At 40.4% G+C, this 13,198-nt stretch overlaps 1 protein-coding gene across 1 annotated transcript; it reads left to right on the top strand.

Moving 5' to 3' along the window:
• Positions 1-4,172: 4,172 nt before the first annotated feature.
• npm1a (nucleophosmin 1a) lies at positions 4,173-9,461 on the top strand. The gene is made up of 11 exons (XM_030100426.1): positions 4,173-4,313; positions 5,512-5,591; positions 5,861-5,980; positions 6,104-6,197; positions 6,339-6,445; positions 6,530-6,600; positions 7,786-7,834; positions 7,912-7,992; positions 8,077-8,172; positions 8,260-8,334; positions 9,000-9,461. Exons 1-11 carry the CDS (start codon positions 4,265-4,267, stop codon positions 9,048-9,050), a joined length of 873 nt encoding a protein of 290 aa, XP_029956286.1. The 5' UTR covers positions 4,173-4,264; the 3' UTR covers positions 9,051-9,461.
• Positions 9,462-13,198: the final 3,737 nt, after the last annotated feature.

The raw sequence follows: 13,198 nt of genomic DNA, 5'->3' as shown, positions 1-13,198 counted from the left end.
TAATTGTGCCAGTCAGAGAGTTTTGCCGCCGCGCTGTTCCGTTGAAACCCCGGAATGAGAAAGCCAGTGACGATCTTGCAGGGAAACACCACCGAATGTCAGTTGGGAATATGGAAACGAGGACAGCCCCATCTGTATTAATGAATATTTGCTTAACTGTCTCCCCCCCATCCAAACTGGGGGGGGGGGGGGGGGGCTGTGACGTTACTCTGACGTGCATCCTGCAGACGGATGAAAGGTAACTAACTCCTGCTGATGGCTTTCTGTGAGTCAGGCTGTTTGAAAGCCCCACCGTAATAGAAAACTCACAGGCTATAGTAGCTGAGGCACTAAAATATTAATCACTGTTCTTTTCGCAGTCAGTGGTACATCAGGGTAACATCACAGCCTCCGGTCTCTAGAATCTTGGTTTGGAGCGAGCAGAGATAGTAAATTTCACAAGCAGACGATTAAATTTAAGCCATAACAATAAATATGTAAATTCTTAAACTGGGTGGTGTTTTACTTTACGCTTGTGTGCGTTTTACTTTGTGTTTGCTCCCAGTACAAATTATATATTGGCTGCATTCCTGGTGGGGGAGTCAAGGAGAAACGTGCATGAAGGACACGTTAGTAGGAGCCACTCAAACTGGGCCGTGACTCATTTACCACGGCCTTTGCTTTTATCATATCTGCACTCATTTGCTCATGGTTGTTAAGGCTGTACCCAGATAGATAGATAGATAGATAGATAGATAGATAGAGAGATAGATAGATAGATAGATAGATAGATAGATAGATAGATAGATAGATAGATAATAGTGTGTTTAATAATCATTTACAAACTTTCCTCCTCAACAGTTACAACAGTTTAAAAAATCATTAAAGATAACAAAAATCCATAAGATTATTTTTCACAAAGAGGCCACTTAAAAGATGATTAAAATCACCCCAAAGGGATCATTTTATCCCTCTGGGATTATGCTTTAACTCACGCAGTTACTTATTTTTAGAGGAAACTATTAGCCTTGATTTTGAACTCACATCTCTGAAAATATTGATGAAGTAACTTATTTAACTCAAATGCAAGACTTCACATAGCATGCTTGAGTTTATTTTCTTTTTGCTTTCTTTTCTTATATTTTAGTTGGTTTTCCACTGAAATATTCTTTTATTAGTTTCTGATTCTGATTAAAAAAAAAAACCCCTCTGTGTAAACTGTACTCGCTGTTATCAAATAATGTGCCGTAAGATGATTTTCCATTTTAAACTTGTGCCATGTCATGCCGTGCCCTCCATTTATTTAGACAGTATCATGCTGAACTACTCAGTTGCAAGATGGGAGATTAAAAACTAAAGAATTGTTGATTTGGAGTAAACCTGTTTGGTTTCCATAAATAATCCCTTGATATAGAACTGGTCCTTGCTTAAAATGCTACTAAGCATTCTATTTGAAATGGATGCATTGTGGACTAAATGCTTGAGTTTTAGTATGTAGAGCAATGGCACCACCTGTAGCCTGCAGCTCAAACCATCCAGCCAGAGGGTCAAATCCAGCCTGTGAGATTTTACATTTATTTATTCAGTTGAGATTTCAGTCAGAGCAGCAGGCAGAACACAATCATGAGACACGTGAGAGCGTCACACCTGATGTGGTGCACGACTATGGCAAGGAACTGAGGTTATGAAATCGGTAATACATTAAAGAGGAAATCTAGCCGTGTCCTTTTGGGATTACTGAGAAGAAGCTGGAGATGATGCTTAAGGGAGTATTTTGGTAATTTCTTCCTGTTTCAGCTCAGATTTCATACCTTTGGATAATCAGTCATTGGATTTTTCCCAAGCAGGAAGTGTCAGAAAAGTTACCACAGGGATGCCTTGTGGGGGGAAGCGTTCATAGTGATGTCGCTTTTTGATTCTTTGATATCGGCCTAATGTCCTTGAGCATTACTGTTGCAACAACAATCACCAGTAGGGTAACTAAGCTGTCTCACGGCGATCTAACCCAGCTCGTGTTCCCTATTAGAGGGTTCAATTCTGGCTCCAGTTTTAATTGCTCTCTATCTCCTCCCACTTAGTGTCATTTTTAAGAAGCATGGGATACACTATCATCTCTATGCTGACGACTGTCAAATCTACCTGCCACTCCAGAGACGTTCTTCCAGCCCCTTGGCACCCCTCTTTGATTGTTTTAGTGACGTCAAGGCTTGGTTGGCAAACAATTGTCTTAGCCTTAATGAGGGTAAAACTGAGGTAATTGTACTTGGACAGATCGATCCCAGCTTAGATCTGGGCCACTTTACACACCATGTCAAACCCTCAGTCACCAGTCTTGGCGTCACTATTGACAGTGATTTTAAATTTGTCAAGCAAGTAAATGCCATCGTCAAATCGGGCTTTTATCATCTTCGGCTTTTATCTAAAGTTAAACCATTTTTAACTTTTAAATCTTTTGAACAGGTTATGCACACTTTTATCTCTTCTCGTTTGGACCACTGTAATGCACTTTACACAGGCATCAGCCAGAATGCTCTCTCCCGCTTACAGTTAGTCCAAAACTCTGCGGCACGCCTTTTAACTGGGAGGAAGAAATACGATCATATAACCCCCATTTTAGCGTCCTTGCACTGGCTCCCTGTTCGTTTCAGAATTGATTTTAAGATTTTATTGTTTGTGTTTAAAGCCTTAAGCGGACTGGCCCCTCGGTACATCTCAGACCTCATCCAAATTTACCAGCTCCAGCGCGCCTTGAGGTCTGAAGGCCAGCTCCAGCTCGTGGTGCCTAAGACGAGACTTAAGACCCGAGGGGACAGGGCCTTCTCTGTGGTTGGTCCCAAACTCTGGAATGCTCTGCCCCTCCATGTCCGAACAGCTCCCACAGTTGAGTGTTTTAAGTCTCGTCTTAAGGCCCACTTTTATTCCCTGGCTTTTAACACCGTGGAGTTGTGTGGTCCTCTGGGTTTTTAATCCTATTTTTATATTGTGTTATATTTTTATTGTTATTTTATTCAGATTTTATTTATTTATTTATTTTATCTCTTTTTTATTGTGTCATGTTGAATTTGTTGTCTGTGCAGGACTTTGGAAACTGTCTTTAGTTGTTAAAATTTGCTATATAAATACATTTGGATTGGATTGGATATTAGAGGATGAACAATCCAGCGCTTGGTGAATACATTAATGGTAAGTAAGCTCATTGTTGAAGAGGTATCCACATTGAAGTTATGCTGTCAGGGTGAGTTTATAAAAACATACATGCAGATTTTGGCTGCAAAATGTCAACAATATATGGAAACAACAGGTATCTTTTGCACATTTTGTTGGATTTTGCACCACAAGGCATTGTTTCAAAAACAGTATTAAAAAGGTCAAGCAGTGCACCTGAGGAGGGTCAGGGTATCTGTGGCCTTTTCCATCGATTTGGTCAGTGAACATATTGACAATAAACTAGACTGTGTGAACAACAAAACCATGGCTGAGACCTTCAGCATCTAATGTACTATGCTGAAGGTATTCTATGAGCCTTGAGTGGCGAGTGCTATCCTCTATACTGTTGTAGGCTGAGACACCAACAAGATAAACAAACTAATCATAAAGGCCAGATGTGGAGGGGGTGGAGATGAATTCCAAATAGGTAGTGTCAAAGAGAAGGATCTGGTCCAAACTGAGGTCCATTCTAAACAATGTTTCTCACCCCCTGCATGATGTTCTCGTCCACAGCAGAGCAGGAGCAGCTTCAGCAACAGACTCATACCTGGAAAGTATTCAACAGAGCGCCACAGGCGATCCTTTCCGCCTGTGATCATAAGACTGTCAATTGTGTTTTTCTGTATGTTTCCTCCATTTATACATTAGTTGGAGTAAGACTCAAAACCCTGGTTTGAGTGGGGAGTAGGGAATCTCTATTCAATTAAACATATGAGGGCAGGAACCCTTTTCAAATTATTACTTATTCATTTAATTTTTATTAAATTACATTTAATATTTTACAACTCTATTACATTATAATATTATAACTATTCTTTTTATTTTCTTGTATCTTCTTCTGCTTCTCATTGTTATGCCTATTGGTATTTAGTATTAGTATTACAGGCTACAGATGGCCGTGTGCTGCAGTGCGTGCCATGTCCGACAGTGGCCTGTCGGTGTCGCTGTGACCGCGGGCGTTTTGAAAACGCAGAAGAAGAAAGCACGCCAGGACGCACGCAAAGCTGCTGCTCTTTAGCATTTAGCTCCACTCTGTGCTCCCTCTCTTTCTGGAAGCATCACCTCGTTCCTGATCAAAATGAACGGCATGAGCGAAGAACCACTGGCCCCACAGAACTTCCTCTACGGTGAGTTTATTTATTTTTCCTATTCTGTGAGCTCACTGACGACGGGAGATGTTATAAGGTGATTTTTTTGTCTTTTTGCTACCATGAAAGCACAAGAACCATCATGTCCGTATGCGAAGCCTCGTGTTTCTCATGAAAACTAACCAAAACGTTTAACTGTTTTTTCATATTAATGTTTTGTGTTGTTACTAGTCTTACTACTTGTTAAAATGTGGTACTATACGTTTGGAAGGACCGCTTTGGACCGGGTGGCTACACACGTGTTCCAACATGGCGATCCCCATTTTGTTACGTTCACGAAAGTAGGCATAATCACTCATGTTTCTCTTCAGTAGAGATCGAAATATTTGTCTATTATTATTCACATCTCAGTATATTCATACACTGAAACTAATCTGAAGCGTGTCTGGGTGTTTCTTGGCAGCCAAGTTAGCGTGGGTTCCGTTCACTCACATGTGCGCCACGCTGCTTTCCTCCATGCTTCAGCTCAATATGTAGGTCAGCTGTCTAGCTGTGGCTCAGTTGATATGTTACTGAGCAATTAAATCAACTCAAATCGTAACTTTTGAAGTAGCCCATCAATACCCCCCCCCCCCCCCCCCCCCTTTTAATCCAAGGAGCATATGTAGGTCGTCTTCTGTCACCCTAGATGACCCACTGAGAGGGAAAACTGAAGTCCTCAGTCACGATTTCAAATCAGAAGTATTCAACGTAGTTATAAAAATTGTAATAGATTTTGCAGATGGTTTCTTGGACGTGTGATCTGTGTATATGAATTGTAGCTTATAGAAAAGCAGCTTATCGAACAAAGTGTGAAGTCTGATAGAAATGTGGTTTAAGGCTACCTGAAACTCTCAAGTGGACATTTCATGAATGGAAACTACAGATTTCTCCTCTTGGATGTCGAAAATAACAATAGAGAAATTATGTTTATGGGCACTGTCTGATCCCACCTTTTTGTGTGAAACTACGTTAATTCCTCTCATGTTTTAGGGATTCTGTTGTACATGCCATGTGGGGGTTGAGCTTTACACGTGGCTCCCTCTTGTGCTGCTTTCTAATATGGCAATTTTCTTTTGTGGTGCTCCTGGGTGGTCCACGAAACATTTCAAATTTGTCCTTGATCAAACTTGTCCGAATTAATCAATGTTTCTATTTTAAATGCTTAACTTGGTTTTAACTAAAATCTTGTCACCAGGCTGTGTGCTGGAGGCTGGAAAGGAAGTGGTGTTCAATCCTGAGGATGATGAGTTTGAGCATCAGCTGGACCTCAGAATGGTGAGTTCCCTGATCTGCAGCCAAGGTTTAATTAATCCATGTATAACAATATGTTTGTTCGTTTTGTATGAGAGAATAGTTGGGGAGATGTACATGGAAAACGTATATTGAAAAAACCTAATACTGCTAAAATTATCTTTTTAAGGTGCAAACATTCTCAACTCACATTTAAGCTATTAAAGTGTGCAATGTGTCTTTATTACATTTTACCAATACTACTCAAACCAACTGAATTAGACAAAGAGTAAATTGTTTTGCCACTGCTGCAGGCCTGTGTGGACCCCGCCACTAAAGATGAGCTTCACATGGTGGAGGTGGAAGGGACAGACACCGAGGGTCAGACGGTCAAAGCGGCGTTGGTTTCACTCAAGCCCTCTACCCTGCCAAGTGTGAGTGCAGCACCTCTTGTCTTTTGCTGTCGATGCTAATTCCCATTTTTAATGCTGCCTCTGTGCACTGTCCTATAAGTGTTATCGATCCAATCATTTAAACTTTTGATGCATTTATTACAGGTGTGTCTCGGTGGATTCACAATAACCCCCCCAGCAGTTTTCCGCCTGAAGGCAGGCTCGGGTCCCATCCATATCAGTGGCCAGCATCTTGTCAGTGAGTATCGTTTGCAATAAAAATCTGGATATGAGAAATTACTCGTTGCATTCAGTGAGTGATTAGCTGAATTTAGATAAACTGTTTTTTGGTGCTCTGTTGGTGTGGAGGAGCCTGTTTTAATTTTCCTTCTTTCCAAAGTGATGGAGAATGATGAGACTTTTGATGAGGAAGAAGAGGAGGAGGAGGAAGAGGAAGTGGTTACCTCAAAGAAAAGAGTTGCTTCTTCTCCTGCAGCCAAGAACCAGGTTAGTGTGAACCCCTTTTCAATTGAAGCTGGAACTGTAACAGATGAGTAACTGAGCTTAACTTACTTTTGATCTCTCATACAGAAAAAAATGAAAATGGAAGTAGAGGAGGAGGATGATGATGAAGACGATGACGAGGATGAAGATGACGATGAGTGAGTTCCTGGAGTCGCACAGATCCAGTGTTACTGTTTGCTATCGTGAGGAGGTCACAGCTCAGCCCACATGCTCTCAGTCACCAATCATTCAAAACCAGTTTGTCATAAAAAGATTTTAAAGAATGCATCACATTTTTGGAGTCTGTGGGGAAATCTTTGTAATCAGGCAGTTTGACAGAGTTTCACTGCCCCACTGAGAAATGAAACTGCTGCTGCTGGCACATGTGGACCACAGGGGTGTAGAATTGATTTGACTGCAGCTAAAAGCTCCATATTGCATGAAAGTAGTTTGAAAGCAGCCACTTCTCTCCAGTGTTGGTCTGAAACTTTTTTTTTTTTTTTTTTTGCAGTGACTTTTGTTAAATGTAAAACCTCAGTTTACATTCTGGAAATTGATATCAGTTGATATAGACAACATGCAGTTTTTGTGTGTTAAGTTTACTCAGCTGTCTGTTATCTTGAGTTTTCCCTGAGGGTCTCAGATAAGGGATGTGTGTGATTAGTCTGATTAAACGGGCAAACATCTAGCCGAACATATATGTTCAAGCTTACAGAGCAGTCAGACAACAGCACACATTCCATGGATTACTGTTGCCAGTTAGGAACTTTAACCATTTTGCATAGCAGTAGTTATTGTTGAGTCAGTTTCTACCAATACCCAGCAGTCATTGGGTTTTACTGCAGTATTGTGAAAATCCCGGATGTACAGAGCCCTTTCATGATTCTAACATTATCAGTGTGATGGTTCTTTTAAAAGGCCTCAAGATAACCGTATCATTCAAGACAAAGGCACATAGTTGTGAGAAAAGGGAATGCAAGGATTGAAGTTAAAGTTGACCCCAGTGTTTCGTAGTTTTTCAAGCGTGTTGGCTGCTAAAACAAACTTTGCTGTCAGTGAAATTGACTTGGCCTGTGTGTGAGTTACACCTTTGTCTGCCAAGGTTCTTTGGCACCGAGGTGACGGTTTTTAGAATAATTTCTGGCTCCATCACAGACCACAGGAGTATTGATTGAAAGCATTGACTGAAATATTTGTCTCTCACATCATCCAGACTTTTTGTATGAGCAGATTTGTGTTTGAAGCATTTAATAACTTTTTCCTTGACGTTGCGCCACACTTGACTTTCTTGTGAAAATGTTATCCTGAGTTTTTTTTTTTTTTTTTTTTTTTTTTTTCTTTAGTGATGAGGAAGATGATGAAGAGAGCGAGGCAGAAGAATCACCTGTTAAGGTAAGCAGAGATCACATTAATTGATTGTGAATCAGGCTTGTTGGCTGTAACTGACTGGATGTGTGTTTCTGTTACAGGCCAAACCAACACCAGCCAAAAAAAAGACCCCGGCTCAGAATGGCAAGACCTCTACACCCAGCACCCCCGCTTCAAAGGAGGTAGCTGCTGGTCTCCAACACGTGTGATGAACATGGACTTCTTTGAGTGTCACTTTCCTCATTGTTTGTTGTTTTTACTCTTAGAAACAGAAGACTCCCAAAGGAAAGGGTGACAAGTCGCCTAAAAGTCCACTTACAATTCCTGAGGTTAAGACTAAAATTATGGAGTCGATTAACAAGGTGGGTGTCACATTCTAGTTATGTGATCACTTGTTTTTGGTTTGCTTTAAATTTTCCCATTGTGTGATTGTTTTTTTTCCCCCCCAGGGTGTGCTGATGCCCAAAGTCCAAGCCAAGTTTGAGAACTACATCAAGAACTGTCATCGGTTGGCCGATCCAAAGGTATGCTGACTGATTTCTTGACCATAATACACTAACCAAGTCTTTCAGGCATTTTTAACTGCTTGTTATAATAAATGTGCTCTTTGGTTAAATTTTAAAAAAAAGACGACTCAGGAGCTCATAACTAAAATTGTTAGGAATGAACCAAATGCTTAATTTTCCAGTTTGTTTTTATAAGATACATGTAAATCTTTTAATGCCATCCATACTGAGTTTGATGGATTGAAAATGTTAATACATTGTGCTTAATTAAATGGAGTCTTAAGCTGTTTTTTAAATAAGTATGAGTAATCTGCCAACGTGGTAAAATATTTTTTTGTGAACTGACTTTGACACATTTATCCTCCATTATCTGCTTGTGTCAAAGCTCGTAATGCCTTTTTTAACCACATGAGGGTGCTGTGAGAGCTTTAGCCTATATTCTGCATAAAGGCAACAGCAGACGCAGCTTGATCAAACAGTAAAAGCAGAGCAGCAGCAAACATCTTGAATGAAGAGACTTAGAGCTTCTCATCGCTGCCCCCTAAAGGACAAAACTGGCAGTTTGGAAGTCTTCCATATTTTCATTGACATCTTATTTTGTAGGATTTAGGAAAAAATGCATTGAAAGACCTTTAATTACTCCAGTCACTATATAAATGACAATCTTTGTTTCCTGTCTTCAGGACATCGCTGAGCTTTGGACGTGGAGACAAACCCTGAAGGATGCTAAATAATTCACTCTGTGGTGTTGAATCTATTTTTTACAGCTCGCTTTTGTCCCTAGCACCTCTCAATTCCTCTGAAGCCAAACTTAGTGCCTCACACATGTCTTTAAGTCACTTCTCGTCTAAGTTGGCCCGTCTTCTCTGGATGAAGAGAGCGGAGAGGCAGTGGTGGTTGGTGAGTGTCTGTCCTCATCGGTTTATCACTGGAGCCGTCAAACTCGACTCATTTCAGTAAACCCTGGTTGAACGTAACGGATTTCCATCAACTGTAAATGTGTATATAATTCTTCCTAAGTTGGCATCAGACAATTGAGAGTGTTAATTTTTTTTTTAAGAGATATATAATGTAAAGTTTGATTTGGGCTCATAATGAATAGATACAGTTAACATTGACCGCTTTCATGGAAAAAATAAAATGGATCAAAATCTAGAAACTGTTTTCTCCAAGCGCAGATATTTCATCATCACTCGTCTTTATACCTTCAAATGCAAACACACGGCACTTTTTTTGAAAACACAACTTGTGTTTTTTGAATGTTTTTGCTGATGTGAGATTCCCAGACTCATAATCCAAGTACATTTGAGCCATTGCAGCAGGATTCCAAACTCTCTTCCTTTGTTTTACCGTCCAGAAAAAAAACTTTGCCCGTTTTGATAGGAAGCAACAGGCTGTTTTTAAAGTGAAACATTTCAACAACTGGCCAACCTGCAGGTCAAAGGTCATGAGTTCTGTATATGCATGAAGGAATTTGCATCTAGTTGGATAATGTTTCATGTAAATTCCAGCCTGTTTTGGAGGGTCGAAACGTTGGTTCATGAGACCTTTGAGCGAGTCATTCCACGGTGCTGAGCAAGCATCAGTACTCATGACCTCCTTTCTGCTTTTGGTCCGATCTTAAAAACTAAATTTAAAGAAATAAAGCAAATCTCCTTGACGTCTTTCTCTACGGTTAGAAGTGCTGATTGCAGATTGTATCCATTTTCATGAGAAAGTGTTCCATATTACCAATAATGGGTTTTATGTGATACAATAAAGTTACAAGGATCAAACATTTGTGCTTTTGTTTTTGTTTTTTTGTTGTTTTTTGGTCTACACAGACTACCTCAATTAAACAATTAACCCCTCTCTGTGCAAACATGATCACTTATGATTTTATCTAGTAGAGACGGCACCAACATGTAGAATAATACAGATCCGAATCCATCCTTGATCCCACTCCCCCTGGAAACCTGATCCAAGCAGACTGAATATGGGTGAAGCCCATCACGGGGACAATTTAAAACCACCCGTTAACCTCTAATGTTTGAGCAGAGAATCCAAGCGTGCACACTGAGAACACGCAAATTGATCAATGTTGCACAAACACATTCTGTTACAATGAACGAAGCGTTCCCTCTGGGATGGTCTTGCTGAAATCACATGTTCAGTATTGTTGACTTACGTATTGGATTGCTGATTTGTCTGAAATCAGGTTTTTGACACTGCAACACATTGGAGGGAAGGAAAGCTGTTGAAGCAGCCAGATGTGAAGATGACAAGTTACTCAAGTTGTGTTCTTGCCTTGGAGTAGATAAACACTTTGGAAGAAAACAAGTTAATTGTGTTTTTGATGATGATGTGGACGGCTGGGATCAAAAGCTTTGACCACTTGAAAGTAAAATCTTAATCCCTCTTGGTTTTAATGATCTGACCAGGGGAAAACGAGAGAAGTGGAGCAAGACGCTGCAGCCTCATATGAATTACTAACATAACCTCAAAGGACTCGCTGACAAAGCGAGGAAGGACCTGGCTGTTAAAAAACACAGGCAGGAAGGAGGTGAGCTCAGGTGAAAAACCTCCGGCGTGGTGAAAAATGGCCTCAGTGCAACAGCTTTACTGTGTCAAGGATGTGTGTAACCCTCCAGTACTGGAGGGGGGTTTAAGATCTGCGATTTGTTCACTTCAGTCTCTTCTGCAGTTATCAATGAACGCCACAAGGTGGCACTAAAAGCTTGAGCAACCTTCATTTTGCTTGCCTTTGCTGTGGTGTATTCATCTACCTGAGGGAAGATGGCTTCCAGCCAGAGAGAGGGGAGGGGGAAGCCTGGTGAACTCGCACTCCTCCCTCCGTGGGAAATAACCTACAACTTCACCCTGTCATGCATGCACAGCCACATTTCTCACGGCCATCACTGTGCACGTCTGAGAAAGGAGACTTTCTAATGATGTTCCAGCACCGATCAGCTGCATCAAGGACAATTAAGAGTGTAACAGGTTACACTGCTGTCTCTGGGTGTGTGCAGACAAAAAGAACCACAACCTGTTATAGAGCTTTGATGTCGGAAATGTGTGTGGCATCACCGTGTCGAGATCTGAAGAACTTCATTAAGCCCTGTGAAGGAAATGTGGCGTATCCCTGACCTGGCTGGAAACCGATAAGAACAAATCTCATCATGGAAGTTCTTTAAATTTCAAACAAATGCTAATGGGAGCAGGGCCGGACGCCCCAGTAACTTTGGCTCAGGTGCAGAGTGTTTGATGGAAGGAAAAAAAAGTCTGCAAGGACCTTTGGATTAGATCATGTGATCTGCAAGCAGCTCCTGTAACTGTGGCGTCTCAGTGCTGTGAGGCACAAAATTGTCACAGTTATCTTTGGCACAAAAATAAAAACATTTTATGTATCAATCCAGTACTGGAACAAGCGTCAGCAGCCTTTACATACAGTCTCCACATCTTCAATTATAACTTTAATTAATACAATTCAATAATTATATTTTTTTTAAACCTAAACTCAATTTATTGTAGGATATTAAAATAAAATTTAAAAAAAATGACAGGAAGATGTCTCCCAGTACACTAACATCTAAATTATTGTTTAAATAAAGTAAAACAGCTTCAAACGACCAATGAAAGTCTGAGTTATCTGGTTTACTGGCTGGTTTATCAGAGCTGGATTATTACTGTCTCTATCTGGTGAACTGGCTGCTTGTTTTCCTGCTCCTGCCCTCCGCAGATCATGTGCTGAAATTCAACGACGAGAGGGAAAGCTATCATAACTAAGTAACTGTGGCGCAGCCTCTTTAATTTTGCCATTGCATAATCAATCTGTGATGCTGAATACATCAGCGGTGCATGAAGAGTCATGAAGCCAGGATAATTTACCCTGCATGTGTCGGGATGCACTGTGAAAACATTCGAGCAGGAAGGCAAGAAGCTGCTGCTGCTGATGTCTAATTCACCTTCATTACAGAATGTTGGTTATAGTTCAGTAAGGTTTTCATCCGATAAAGCAAGAGTGGCAAATCAGTATATAGAACAGTATGGAAGCACTATGTTTGATCTCCAATGAGAGACTGAAGCAAGAGATTTTTGTAAATGTCAGATGTTTCTATCCAGAGCATGCATCTGGATTGTTTCTGTCAGATTGTATCCATCAATAAAAATGTCTTATTTCTATTATGGTCAATTAGCACAAAATATAGATTACACTGTACAAAGAATACATCCATCTTGAAGGGGTCTCCAGTGTTTTTCACTCGCACGTTTATGCATGTACAATTGGGATTACCAATAACATTTTAGGAAATATCCAACTAGTACAGACAAGATTCTGAGCTTAAATTCCAGATTTAGGCAGCTCAGTCATCTGAAAGCTAAAATATCCAGTTACCTTCAAAAATACTTTTATGTATAAGGAGACCCACAAACCAGACAATAAAGTTAGCATTTTTTATTTTCCATATTTACAACACAAAAACAAAAAAAAAAAATCACAATTTTAAAAAGTAAAAAAAACTGAGCATTTTGTGAGTGCAGCAGATGTGTCAAAGAAAAAGCAGAAGCCCATTCACACCAACAACTGTCACAAACAGGTCACAACTTCTGTTACAATTCACTCATCAGTGGAAACATTGGCAAAAATGAGTTTAAGGAATCGGCAATGCTTTATGTAGTTGAAATTTCATGATAATTCTACGAGCTTTGTTATCAAAAATTAAAAGGCACAGGTGGAAGTGATGAGAGCAGACTGCTCATTTGGCCTCAAGCTGGACTGCTCTGATGTTGCCTGCTGAATCTTTATTCACGTATTGAAACGATGCTGGTGAACACCGTGCGCTGGACCGCAGAGCAGGTGAAAGACCTCATCCAGAGCCTCGGATGTCTCACGCTAATTGAC

The sequence above is a fragment of the Salarias fasciatus genome, chromosome 10 (assembly GCF_902148845.1).
Source record: "Salarias fasciatus chromosome 10, fSalaFa1.1, whole genome shotgun sequence".
Taxonomy (NCBI): domain Eukaryota; kingdom Metazoa; phylum Chordata; class Actinopteri; order Blenniiformes; family Blenniidae; genus Salarias; species Salarias fasciatus.
The sequence above is the reverse complement of the archived record's forward strand: the minus strand, read 5'-3'. Positions and strand labels throughout refer to the sequence as shown.

What these genes read in the sequence shown, in the direction of transcription:
- npm1a (XM_030100426.1), top strand. Translation starts at nt 4,265, where the DNA reads ATGAACGGCATGAGCGAAGAACCACTGGCCCCACAGAACTTCCTCTAC. An exon ending in CAGAAGAATCACCTGTTAAG is followed by an intron (nt 7,835 to 7,911) that starts GTAAGCAGAGAT and finishes TTTCTGTTACAG; the next exon opens with GCCAAACCAACACCAGCCAA. An exon ending in TTATGGAGTCGATTAACAAG is followed by an intron (nt 8,173 to 8,259) that starts GTGGGTGTCACA and finishes TTTCCCCCCCAG; the next exon opens with GGTGTGCTGATGCCCAAAGT.